The sequence below is a fragment of the Anas platyrhynchos genome, chromosome 1 (genome assembly GCF_047663525.1).
Source record: "Anas platyrhynchos isolate ZD024472 breed Pekin duck chromosome 1, IASCAAS_PekinDuck_T2T, whole genome shotgun sequence".
Classification (NCBI taxonomy): Eukaryota; Metazoa; Chordata; class Aves; order Anseriformes; family Anatidae; genus Anas; species Anas platyrhynchos.
In genome coordinates, this window is record NC_092587.1 from 179,938,613 (window position 1) to 179,952,671 (window position 14,059).

The following is a 14,059-nucleotide window of genomic DNA, read 5'->3' on the forward strand; positions in this document are numbered from 1 at the left end:
AGAAAAGTAGTAAATTATTCAAAAAGATACATTTTTTGGTACATGTGATAATATTCTATGGGGCTTTCTTGGAAGATAATAATCCTATCCCTTACCTCTGATGGTTTATTAATTGAGTCGTCCATCAGCTTTTCTATTATATGACCTGGGAGCAATGTCAAGGCACCCAAGTTGTGCACCCATCCTCCTCCTCTGCTGCTTTGCGTTACTGACGTGATTGCAGCAGAGGCTGGTTCTGAAGTCCAAAGGTCTGAGAAAGCTTTAAGAAGGAGGCAAGGAGGTCCTGATTATCAGGAGAAATTGACTTCAAAATGTCCCTTTTCAGTGAGGCTTTGTCTTGGCTTGCTTTGTCACTAATGAAGTTAGGAAATGCTCCTTCTTCATCAGAAGCATGTATGCATAAATATATGCATATACATATATTTGTTCCATATTTGTGGAAAACAGAACTGTCTGTCTATGAACAGGAAGCCTCGTATTTGTCAAACACTTGTCTTTGTCTGTCTGTCCTAACAGCAGTCTTAAAGCTTCAGTTTTGCAATGGCAATATTGGGATTTGTCTAGATCACAAAATACGTAGTCACCCCTGCTAGCTTTGCATTATTTTTTTCATCTGATACCCATGTCTTCCCTTATTTTCTACTATTCACAGCTTTTATTTTATCCTGGTGGTTATTTGCTTTTATGTTTTTATATTACTGTGTTGCTTTCTTAATGTTGCCTTTCTTTTACCCGTTTCATACCTGCAATTGGTAGTTTTTAGACAAACCTCTTATCTGTCTTGGCTTCACAGATGATTTTGCCAGAGATGGAGGAAGTTCCATTTTACAACCCCCTTTTAAATATCCCTCAGTTTTCATACGCATTTTCGTCTGTTGTTTTTCCTAATCAGTGTCACTTGGTTTCCTCATCTTTGAAATGCTAACAAATGTTTCTATTTTCAGTGCGTGCTATGTTGGTATTGTATCATGCCTGTAGTGTGGTTATTATAGAAATAAATGTATTTATAAGACACAGAGTACAGAAGGGTGGTCATGAGAAGTTTGGGTTGGGGGTCATTTCAATTGGAGCAGTCTCCAGGTGCATGCTAGCCTTGTATGTATGCTTCTTATTTTATGTATTACACAGTTCATGGGTTTTATACTCATCCTTTCTAAATGGTCGTGTAGAGAAAGTAGGCAGGTGTTGCCATTTTATTAGAAACGTCCAAACTGCTATTATGGAAAAGTGCTTTAAATGAGTCTGCCTAGAATGAAGATTAATAATGTATCTGGGAGTCGTGGTTGGGAATTACTCAAATACGTGTCAGTAGAGCTGCTGGTTCTGACATGTACGCGTGCATAGCCAAGTCCCTTAAACATCCCTGTCTGGAGCTGTGCGTGTATTTTGTTACTACATATTATGTTTCAGAGGAGAAAGCTCCAGTGGTTGTGAAATCCCCTCCAGTCCCTGGTGCCACGTGGGGCAATGGGATGCAACCTGGAGGATGGCCAACCCTTCTACAGCTGTGGAAAGGAAATGCAATAGGGTATAAATCTGTGGACTTAACTGCAGAAGGAGCAGGACTTAGATTAACACCAATGAAATGGGGGCACAATAGGCCTCCTCTGTCCGTGTATAGTGATCGTACACTGGTAATATACAATCTGTTACATTCTTGTACATTCACGGAAGGAACAAGGGATTGATGAAATCTCATCAAACGAAACGGTCTGTGAAAGTACCTCCATGTTCAGAGATGATGTTTCATGGGTGGTGCTCTGGGAAAGACTCTCGCTATTGCTACCATCAGTAATGAAAAGCCCAGAGATACAGTATGAGGTCCCCGTAGGAGGGTTGAAGTATTTCTGCAGCTTTTCCAGCTGAAACTTCTTAGCCACGTAACAGCGCAGGATAAAAATGAAGTCAAACAAAGGCACCCCCCTAAGAACAAAGGACCTAAAAAAGCATGACCTGTTTGGGAGGAAATCCTGCCTTTCCACCTTCATGCAGCTGCAGGTGGCAAATTGCCAGCCTCTTCTAAATACGACTGTTTGACCTGAGGGTAAGTGACATGCTTTCTGTCCGTGCTCTTATCAGACAACCGAGAAGGTTTCTGAGCCATAAGGAAAGAATGCAGCAATTGGGTGGCAAAGATAGCTATTCCATTAGCAACTGAAACCTCTGACACTGCAGCCAGATGTGTGGTCATGTTGGTGAACACTGTGGTATCAGGAACCCTCTTGAGAGAGAAATATGGCCTAAGGCTCTTTTATGAACAAGTGTGCTATCATTTGACCAAACATTTTTGGGTGTCAAACTCCAGCTCTGAGCCAAGCCCAAGCACGATATGCAGTATCTGCCTCTGAACTTCTCATATCTCATAGTTAAGACAAAGAGCCTGCCTTAGAGCAGACTGTCATGCCTAAAGAAATCTTGCTACATCTGGAGTTTACAATGTGCTCTTCCCTCCTTTGTCTCCTCACCATGCCCCTGCAAACTTGGCAAGATGGCTGGAAGGCACAGCAAAGTGGGTGCAGCATAACTATTCCAAGCAGACTTGTCTATTTTGCCAGGCATGGTCTAAATCAGCCTTGAACAGATGCCACGTGGTGCCACTTGCCATGGTTAGCCCCTGCTGCTGTCTGGTTGTTCATGCTGAAGGAGCCCTGAGCATGTCCTGACAGTCCTTTGCATACTTTCCTGGGAGTTTTTTTTTTATGACTTATTTGTAGAGTGGCTGAGGCTCCAAGAGGAAGGTGATTTGAACATCTGGAACTGCTGAAGAGTTCCAAGACACAGACCTTGAGAGGTGCGTCTGATGTACTCTGTGACAGCATATGGAAATCCTGAGGTCTCCCTTTTGCTTTAGTGCTCTTTCCACAGAGGGACTCTGTTGCTTCTGCTTCCTTCTGTAAGATGTCAGTAATGTTGGTCACTGACACGTATCAGCCAACAGTGTTCATGGCATGCACCTCTCAATGGTGATGATGCTAATTGATGAGTCGATGAACTTCCATCCTACCAGTCCTCAAGCCTGACTTTCTTACCAGGCATGTTCCTGTTGCAATATTCTCTAACTCTTAATTAAAATAAATAAGCAATCTCCTGCTCCACCTCATTTTTCCCCCTTCATTTACAGTTATCTGAGAGGGTCATAGCAAAAGCAGTCTTGAAGTGTCATATTTACTGACAGTTCCTCTTCATGTTCCAAATCTGTTTCAGATCTTGTTTGGAGAAATATGATAGTTACATTCAGGTACTGCCCCCAACCTGCATTTGCAGCCATTTCAGTTGATGGCAGTGCAAACTGACTAGCAGCATGTGTAGACCATCCTCTTGAATAAGGCATAGGAAGCAGTGGACTGCTGAAATGTCTTCTGAGTGAAAAATTGGTAGGCAACTGGGGCAGTTGATTTTAATACAAATACTTGACCTGTGTATTGCGGATGCAGTATTCCTCTTACCTTACTGTCTCCCACTTCATTACAACTGCATCTTCCTCCAGAGGTCAAGTCTTTCTGCCTCTGTTGACAGTTACTGATGAATATATTTTCCGAGATGCTCTGGTGTGCTTTATTGCAATAACATGAGTATCTGCAGCTTGGTAGCAGATCTGTGATACAAGATTGTTTTTGTAAAAAATACCAACCGTTGCATCCATTCCTTGCTCTCCCTTTTTTGGTGGCCATCACAGCACTGTAGCTGAACAGGGAGTGAAGGAAGCTCAGTATGGACCTTAATGGGAAATTACAACACATGAGTCTCACAGCTCCCTGGACATTGACAGATCCACAGTCTGATCCTGGAAAAGTCTGCACTGAGCCTGGGCTATTGGTGAGGTTGGCAGTAGGGTTATACAGGAGCTCTTGCTCTGCTTCCCTCTCCTGTGCATACTCCAAGGAATGCAGTGGACAAAAGATGGCCAGTGTGACTCTCTGGGCTCTCTTTAAGTAAAAGCCTACAATGTTGTCAAGTTCAATAAAGCAACTGTGTTTTCAAGTGTTTCTTCTTAGTAAGACACCAAACCAATTAAAAAAAGAAAATATACTTCAATTTAAAGAGGGATATGACTTTTTCAGCAGTTAGTCAGGGTAACCTTAGGTTGCATGTTTTAATATAGGTACCTCATGAGTTTAAATACAGTACTAGACATCAGCATTGCTACTGGCACCCAGGGATTAAATGTCTCAGACTTTTATTGTTTTAAAATATAAAGCAGTTTGAGTTTATTTGTTGTTTAGAAGAACAAGCTGGGTGTTCTTGCTTACAGTGTGGTTCAGCTTCAAGAAATGTTGGAAGAGCAGATGAACGATATAAATGTGTATATTCAAATGAATCATTTTCTTGGCCTCATTAGTTTTATTAGCTGGTATGTGCTCATTACACTACATTTAGCAAATATTGGTTTTGCATATTTTGGCTCTTAATCAGCAAGGAATGATAATCATATCCATAGCTGATAGTCATTCTGCTGAAGAAGTATGACTGAAGTATGAAGTATGTGATGAAGTTTGAAGGCCAAACAGGAGCAGAGGCTTCCAGAGCTTCGTCTCAAACACACAAACTCAGTCCCAGGAAACACCCCACAGGTGGCAGCAGTCCTGCTGGAGTCATAACGTGGGTCTGATAAAATTCCAGCGGGGATGCTTTCGGAATGACCTGGCATGCATTGCCGGTGCACGGAAACCTGGCTGGAGATGCAGCCAATTGCTTTCTGTATCCTTCAGGTGGGATTTGAGAGACTTTGCTTCAAAGTCCTGCCGAAAGCCGCGGTCTGAAGCGTCTTGCAGCGTGCTGAGGCGGCAGGGCTGCGGCTGGCGGTGCCGCTCCTCCGGCTGCCAAGATCCACTGCTGAAACTATACTTTTTTATCAGGTCATGTTTGCGTCTGGCAAAGATTTGTAGACACAACATCATTAACAGCAGTGCATATTTTCACAAGATTTACCTCTTCAACACTTTTTTCCAAGTTAGTAAATCATAGCTTCTTTAATGTCCTGCTGGCTGCGTGAAAAACAGGAATTTATGTAACAAGCTCTGGGCCGCAAACCTTTTCCTGTTAGGAAAATTTTTTTTTTCATTGTTGGCAGTGTTAGGAGACAGCTCTGTTACTCAAAGAGCGACCTCAGATGTCCTCAGTACAATAATACCAGATTATGATATTTTTGATGACTAAGGAATAGCAGTAATTTCTTAAATATTTAACACTTCTTTTGCAGAGGAGAGGGAGCTGAGCACTAGCATGGGATTTTCTCTGCCTGATGTTTTGCATGTTCGATATGCTTATTTTGATAGTAAACAGTAAGCCTGAGCCAACTGGGTATGTTTACAAAATACAATAAAAAAATGAACTGGCGCAGGAGGTTTTTTAATCAACAGACGTGCAGAACAACTTTCTTGCGACATTGCTAAATCTGGAATTGTGTCAGCCTTTAATTCAGCTGTGGCCCTACAGTGAAAACAAAGGGCTGGCGGGGCTGGCTCCCAACCCTCCCTGGCCCTTACAACCACAGCCACGGGCAGGTCCAGAGACGGATTTTGGGGCTTACCCTCCTGACACGGCGCTAACACTGCATTACAAAGACGTCAGGTGGTGGTGGAAGGCGGATGCTTGCCTTGAGCCCTGCAAGTCACTGAGCATTCGCAAGCCTAAAGCTATGCAGAGGCGAGCCCCAGATGATATTTTTACAGGGCCACATGTGGTGAAAATAAAATTTCAAGGCCTTCCCTAATGCCCTGTCGCTAGATAGAAGATGAGTTTTTGATTGCAGGGTTAGCAGTGAAGAGACACGGTCCTGTGGCAATTAGTTAATATCAGAGAGATTGGCTTCCTTTCAAAATTAAATGAGGAAATGCTGAAATCGTCACTGGTGTTGATTTAACTGGGATAATTTGTTAAAGATGGTTCTCTGGATTGAAAGGAGAGGTTGGAAAGGCTTCTGAAGTTAGGCAGATGCTTTGACTCCCTGCTGTGCTGGTTGAACCGCGCTCTGCCACGAGGCTGTTTTCCCCCATCTTCTGCTGTCCAGGAGAGCTTTGTGACCCGTTTGGTGTGAGGCTGTGCTCTTGTCGGGGTATTCTCAGGGTACTGCTGCATATAAGGTGTTACAGTCCTGCTTCTTACAGACTTCTTGCTGCCTTCATATGCTGAAGGTCTCCTCTTTGACCTCAGAGTAAGCTTTCCCGTTGAGCTCTGCAGATGGCCAGGCCTGCTTTGGCCGATTGAGCTTCCACAGTCCACAGTGTGCCATGGCCATGGCAGAGAGTTTGAGCCTCAGCTCTCTGGCTGGAGGCAAGCCCCATTAGATGACTGTTTTCACCTGGTGTGGCTCCTTCTTATGGTTGTTGCTGCTTTCCTTCTGTCAGCTGGATGTATTGAGAATGAGGCAAGATGTGCATATTGGCAGTATCTTTGAGAAAGGAAGACCCATTTCTGGAGATGCTCCTGTCACAGGTGGCATTCTGGGCTTGGGAAATGCAGGAGATAATGAAAAGCTTGAGCACTCCCTGGTCTGTCTTGGCACAAGATATCTTGTGCCATCAGGTATTACAAGGGTCAACATTGCTTGTTAAGATGTTGATTTTGAAAGAGAAAGATGGCTTTAAGACTGAAGTCTTAAATGCAGTTTTTTTCTGTGCTATTTGCATTCCTTTCTGCCTCATGATTTCTTAGACAATTTGTGGTTTTTATATACAAAAATTCGAACTTAGTCCTCAACCTTAGTCCTCAACTGATTTCTGTAAGTTTTTTCTCACTTAACACAAGTAATATAAGCCTCACAATGTTCAGTGGCAATATGCATGGGCTGGCATGTTTGCAGGGTTTAGAGATGTGCATGATGAGATCCCATTATAAGGACCATAAAACAGGATCTAGCATTCCTGAACATTGCATAAAATAATAATAATAATAATAATAATAATAATAATAATAATAATAATAATAATAATAATAATGAAATTGATAAATGCAATCAGGTTCAACTCATCAGAATGAAGCTGATAATGAGATTTCCAGTGGTCTTTGTCTTCTGATATACTTTGTCTCTTATATGGGGGATCTGTAGTTCCTCCTGTATGAGGAATCAACTACTTCAGTACTTTTAACTTTTCATAATGTCAGATGTGATCTTGCCAAATGGCAGACAAATTAATTTGGCATCTCTCTGCAAGTTTTAGCCACTTCTGAGTGGTGCACTGATAGAAATATTTCCAGACTGGCATGTTTTCCCATTTCACAATTACCCCTATGTTTTCTAGTGAAATGAGAGTATGTTTGCAAAAGCAAATAAAAACATGCCGTAAAAGAAGCATCTTTTCTTCATTTGAAAGAATCAAAACTGTGCAAGCAAGGGTATTAGCATGCTGTGGAAGTCTTGTTCATTGCAGCAGGTTTTCTTGTAAGGAGAGTTGATGTGAAAGACTTTCCTGAAATGTATGTAATGTTCAGCATGTTAAGTATCTCCTTTTGTACAGATGAATGTATAACTGGGGACCACGGTTAGGAATATGGCATTCGGAAATGTAGCTGAATGAAAGGACTCAGTTCTGAAATAATTTTTTTCCTGAAGTGCCTCTTACACATGTAACATTATAAGAGGCCTCTCTTTCAACGCCCTCAGAAATGCATCCTGTGCTCTTACACCTTATTCTGTTTTTCAGAATTCAATCCGTCACAACCTGTCTCTGCACAGCAAGTTCATCAGAGTGCAGAATGAGGGAACAGGGAAGAGTTCCTGGTGGATGCTCAATCCTGAAGGAGGAAAGAGTGGCAAGTCTCCGAGGAGGCGAGCGGCATCCATGGATAACAACAGCAAGTTTGCAAAAAGCAGAGGCAGAGCTGCCAAGAAAAAAGCCTCCCTTCAGTCTGGTCAAGAGGGGAATGGCGACAGCCCTGGATCGCAGTTCTCGAAGTGGCCTGCAAGCCCCAGCTCGCACAGCAACGATGACTTTGATAACTGGAGTACATTTCGACCTAGAACTAGCTCTAATGCTAGTACAATTAGTGGAAGACTTTCTCCTATTTTGCCAGAGCAAGATGATCTTGGAGACGGGGATGTGCACTCCATGGTATACCCATCATCAGCCACCAAAATGACTTCTACTCTACCCAGCCTTTCAGAGATGAGTAATTCGGAGAACATGGAAAATCTTTTGGATAACCTTAATCTTTTGTCACCTAATACGTCAATGACTGTGTCAACCCAGTCTTCATCTGCTACCCTGATGCAGCAAACACCAGGTTACTCATTTGCATCCTCGACCACAAGTATAGGTTCACCAAATCCAGACTACAGGAAATTTACGTATGCTCAAGCTAGCATGAACTCTTTGCCCCAAATTCCTATGCAGACTCTTCAAGACAGTAAATCAAGCTATGGATCGATGAGCCAATATAACTGTCCTGCAGGACTTCTGAAGGAGTTACTGACTTCTGATTCTCCTCCGCACAACGATATCTTGGCATCAGTAGACACTGGTGTTTCCCAGGCTGGTGGCAGGGCGCTGGGCCAAGGTGTGCTGATGGTCACTAACTCGGTGATGCCAGGTTATGGCAGTCAGCCACCCCACAACAAAATGATGAACCCTAATGCCTGCCCTCACCAAGGACATAACCAGCCAACACCTGCAGTTAATGGTCGTGCCTTGTCACACACAGTGAACCCCATGTCACATACTTCAGGTCTAAATCGCTTGTCGACAGTGAAGACTTCGTTACAAGTGCCTATGAGTCATCCAATGCAGATGAATGCTATGAACCCGTATGCCCCTGTTAACAGTTGCAACGGCTATGGAAGGGTGGGGATCGTTTCCCTCCACCAGGAGAAGCTTCCCAGTGACTTAGATGACATGTTAATTGAGCGGTTGGACTGTGACATGGAGTCAATTATTCGTAATGACCTTATGGATGGAGAAACGTTAGATTTTAACTTTGACAGTGTATTGCCTAACCAAAGTTTTCAGCACAGCGTAAAGACAACCACACACAGTTGGGTGTCAGGCTAGGATGTAGTAGGAGGTAAGCTGTGCTTTTTATAATAAATCTGAAAAAGAGCTTAAAGGGAAAAGAGATGTCAAATGCTTAAAATCTGGGTGATCACCTGTGTTGGCATGTGAAATGCCTCTGTTATAGTCAGTGATTTTCCAGTCCTTTATGAGTTTGTAAATCAGGTTTGCACTGGTGCGTTAGGATTGCCATGTACTGACTTCTGTACTTCATGTGGAGCAGTAATGTAATGTTTTGCCATTAATATTTTAAACCAAAAACTTTCTGGTAACTAACAATTAATGAAAAGAATTTTTCCCCATTTAAGTTATTTTAAAGCTAGTTTGCGCATATTTTAATAGAATTAATCTTTTGGTGTGAATGTTAATTTGTTGTTGTTGTTGTTGTTCTTTTTCCTAGGCTACGGTTAAATTCTCCAGACTTGTCTGACAGCAGGAACTGAGAAAAGCAGTACAAAGATGTCCTTCACCTTCCTTTTTAATTTTCTTGACAGAGCTGTGCGCATGCACTAGCTTTTTTTTTGTGTCTTTTTTTTCTCTTTTTCTTCCTTTCGTCAGAGTTGGCAGCAGACAGAGTATTTTCCTGTACAGGATGTTTGCCCAAGGTTTGCAGGTTATGTGCTGCTGTAGATAAGAACTGTGCCATTGGAAATTTCATTACTCTGAAGTGCCAAATTCACTACACCATATAATCACAGCAAAGACTCTTACTTACATCATGTTGTGCTTTCAGTTTTGTACAGTATGATCTGTAGAAGAAGAATTGTTTTTTAAGACTATCTGTTTTGGTCCAAGAAAAGTTTATAAACTTTTGTAAGAATACTGTGATGATCTCATGCCCTAAGTAAGTTTAACCTTCATTGATGTTACCTGTGTTCTGATGAATTGAGATAACTGTGGACTTGCCTTGCAGCAGTATGAACTGCTTTATTTTACTTAAAATTGCCACACATTTCATATGGGAACAGAACAGCCTGTTAATATGATCCTAATAAACTCACTGACTATTTACAACAAACAGTAGGTTAAATGCCATTTGATAAGTTACCTGTATTCATGTAAATTTATGCAAGAATATATCTGGATTTCATTGTCAGACTAATGACTTTGTTGTTGGATTTAAGATAATTTTTGGAATACTTTCCAAGCTATTTTTCTTATAATTAAAATCTACTTTTGTTACATAGGCAACTTAAAAAAAATAATTCTGAGATCGGGCAGCATTCATAACCTCTTCATTTTGTACAGTATTTTAACTGGATTAAGTACATGTTTTTATAAATTTCCCTAGCACTTGGGAGTGCTAATAAAGGAAAAGCTTAATAAGTATCTTGAATACAAAACATTTCTGTCCCTTTTTTTGTTGTGTGATGTATAAATAGACAACTTTATGTTTAGGAAATATTTAATCAGTTTTATATATGCATTTTTAGAAATGTCATCTGCTTCTACTATCATTTTAACTCTGACTACCACAAAGTGTTAAGAATTCATTGTTAGGTGCTTGTACAATGCTTCTCATTTATATTTATTTCATGGAGGTCTCATAATGTTTGTACACTCAAGAGCAGGACCATTTGGAGAAAATTCATAATTTTAGTAAAATTAATGACAAAATTCCCATTTTTATCAATTAACACTAGTTCTAGTGTCGGTGTTTCTTTTGACAAGTGGTATGTTTAAGGCAGCAGAAGTACTGCTTTTCAATGGAAGGCTAAAATTTGCATTGCCCCCTGTTCCAGGAGAAAAAAAAAATATATATTTTTTGAGTAAGAAAGAAAAAGTAAGTCGAAAATACAAGAACTTTAGAGAGAGCATTAATGGTAGAGGCCTCGTTCCTGTGGAAACACTTGCTCTTGTTTGAGTAGGCACATTGACCAGAACATTTTCAGGGTTGTGTCTTGGATAAGTGATTTCTGACTTTTTTGCAATTAAATGATGCAGTTTTCAAGGATGTGTGGAGTATGGGCCTCACCACCTGTCTTTCCATTGGTTGCTACACATCATTTGTGTTAGAGAAATCTTTGGAGCCGATGGGATGAACATTAACAGTTTTTGTGCTAGGGCTGGCTGTTGTGAAGCAGGGGAATGAAATATTTTCACTGACTTCTGTTTTATATATGTACCCCACAACTGGAAAATATTCTAACTTAAACTCTTCTTCCCTGTAGTGATGGAGTATGGTGGAGAAAGAAATGGGATGTGCCAAGAAAATGAAGTTTAGCAACAAGCCATATATTTAATGATCCTGTTATGACTTTCCTAAAACTCTTCAATGTATCTATTGATGTGCTAGCATTTAGCTCCCTGTTGGGCTTAAATCACTACTAATTACAGCTGGTCTGAATTTTTAGATATCTTATTACAGTTGTCAGCAATTCCAGAGGCTGATGTTAGGCTGTCTTGTGATACAGGATCTCCCCCAGTGTGGTAGAGGTCTTTGAACTTCTGTTGAGCAAAAGAAATGTTTGTAGTGGTGAAGCCTCAATGAAACAGCCTGCTTTTAGAGCGAATCTCTCTAATAGCATCTCCACTGTCAACTTCACAGTCCCTGAGACTCGATGGTAAACCCTGGCAATGGAACAAGCAAAGGGCTCCCATGTAGGTTTCTGAAGACCATTATTTCTGCTACATGTGCAAAAATGTTTGCTCCCACATGGGCACTGATATGCATAGGCCAATGTAGTCACAAAATTCACCTTTGTGTGTCAAGAAAGCAGCACCTAATGCTAAAACTCCATTGGGTTGTAGCTGAACATGCTACATTTAACAATATACCTCCTGTTTATTATTTACTGCTACCGTATAAATTCCTGCATACAGATATTTTCTTTATTTCCTTTTATAACTATGGAAAACATAAATGTAGCCGTTCCTGAGTTACAACAGTCTGTAGGAAGCCCCTTTTAATTACTGACAGAAAGCAGTTGTAGATAATCAGAGGTTTTTGGGTTGTGTGGTCAAATTTATTTTCTTTTGTGTGGTGCCATTCTAATATTTTGCAATTGTAATTCTGAAATACTGTGAAGTCTGATGAAGGGCATATTGTCTGCCTTGAAAACAAACATTATGTGACCTCTAGTAATAAATCCTTTTTCAGTAAAAGTACCAAGTTTCTGGAGTAACTTAGTTTGTCAGAATTGTTGTAAATGATTGGTTTGTGAATTGTGCGGATGATCTTACCTATGCAGCCTTGTTTTTGACTTTTCTCTGGTTTGTACTGTTATTAAAAGTTTATTGTATTATAGAGCTGTTCAGATATTTTAAATATAAAGATGTATTGTTTCCATAATATAGCTATATGATATATGTTTAGGTAGTAGATGCATTAATTGGAAAGCTCTGCTTTGATAAACTGACAATTTGCCTACACTTATAAGCAAAATTCATATTGCTTATTATTGGCTTAAGTCAACAGAGCATCCCTAAGAAGAGAAGATAAAATTGGACCAATTATAAAAACAGTATAAAATTTGCACTTGTTAAACCACTGGATGTATGTTAGTACTTTTTTATTTTTTTACTGATTTGAAATTCCTATTTTCATTATGAAATTGCTAGGATCCTTAATTTATGACTGATTTTAAATAAGGTATTCTCATTGTTATTATTTTTTTTTTTTTGGTAATCATAATGTAAAATGCAGCATGGTTTATGCAAACAAAAAGCAAATTACTTGGCATTAAAACTGGCCTCCTTTTTGAGGGTGTTCCACAAACCAGCAATATCGTGAGAGATTGGCATGTACATACTGCTAGCTCTACTTGCGAGTGGTGTGACAGCTCTTCAACGCTTCACTGCTCTGACTTAGTCACATTGCAGAATTAAAATTCAGACGTGGATATTTTCAGAAAAGTGCCTGATGTACTTTTACAGACACACGAGAACAATCCCTGACAGTTTGTTGTATAAAGCCATAAATGTATATAAATTATGTTTAAAAGGTTTTGTGTCCTTTCTTGTATACGGAGAATGAGATTTGTACCGGGATTCTACTTGTGATTAGTAATCCTTCTGCTCAGATGTTGTTGTAATCACTTTCCTTACCACGTAATCTTTTTAATGATGATGATCCCATTTGGACAATCCTGATGGCATTAGCAATTTTATACGGAAAAATACCTCATGGTACCAAGTCTTGTGTCTGGCAAGATGATACCATATTAACACGCAAACACTAACTGCAGAATAGTTAAACAAAATTTCCATTACTTGGTATAAAGGAATTTGTCTTGGAATTACTTCTGGAATTGGAAGTGTAGCAGGTACAGGAACCTCATAGGGCTGTGTTACAAGTGTTTTATCACAACATAGAGTGCTAAAAGTAACTTGTTTACAAGTCGTTGAGACTAAACGCAAGAAGAATCCATGCCTGACTCTTAGAGCTCATGAGAGATTTTGTGTAGAGGCACTTTGTTACTGGACGCTGCGTTATACAGCCTCAGACCTTGTTGCCAGTGCTTCAACAAGCCTAGTACAGAGAAAATTACAAAAAAAAAAAAAAAAAAAAAAGTCCTGAAATCCTTTCAGAATGGGTATTTGTAAGTATAAGCTCTTAATAAAATTGCTATGACATGAGATGGTAATTAATGTATCAGAATGTTATGTAAAACATTGTTAAAGAAAATAAAAGGGGGTTGGGACGGGGGACGGACACACGACACTAACATCCATCAAACCACAGGGAAGAATTAGTTTTTTAGTCCAAATTACACGTTAGATCCTAATACTATTAAATGTGGGAGGGAGCTGACTCTGGAGAGACATTTTTGTCTTCCCTCTGCTCATATTAAAGTTTGACACTTCACAAAGGCCTCGTGGCCCTCTTTTCCCTCCTTTTCACCTCTTGCCTTTACCTGCCCCTCTTTCCTTCCCAAATTACATACTTTCCCTAGAAGTAAGAGTTTCTTTGCCGAGCTTTTGCTCTATGTAGGCCAACCTGCACACTGCTGCTCCTTTTGCAGCCGTGCTTTATGCTGCAGGAGTGCTGATGTGAGCGGAGAGAGCAAGAACGTCTAAATTTTTTTTTTTTTTAATTTAGATTGTGTTTCAAAACAGAGCTGGAAGAAAGG

The 14,059-nt window shown here is 40.3% G+C and overlaps 1 protein-coding gene across 1 annotated transcript in view; it reads left to right on the forward strand.

The window, feature by feature from the left end:
- The window catches only part of FOXO1 (forkhead box O1), a 64,385-nt gene extending 50,812 nt beyond the window's left edge, over positions 1-13,573 (forward strand). The window contains exons 2-3 of the mRNA XM_005014856.6: positions 7,644-9,000; positions 9,388-13,573. Of these exons, the coding sequence (XP_005014913.3) occupies positions 7,644-8,987 (1,344 nt within the window). The 3' untranslated portion in view covers positions 8,988-9,000; positions 9,388-13,573. The remainder of the gene's footprint in view (positions 1-7,643; positions 9,001-9,387) is intronic.
- Positions 13,574-14,059: the final 486 nt, after the last annotated feature.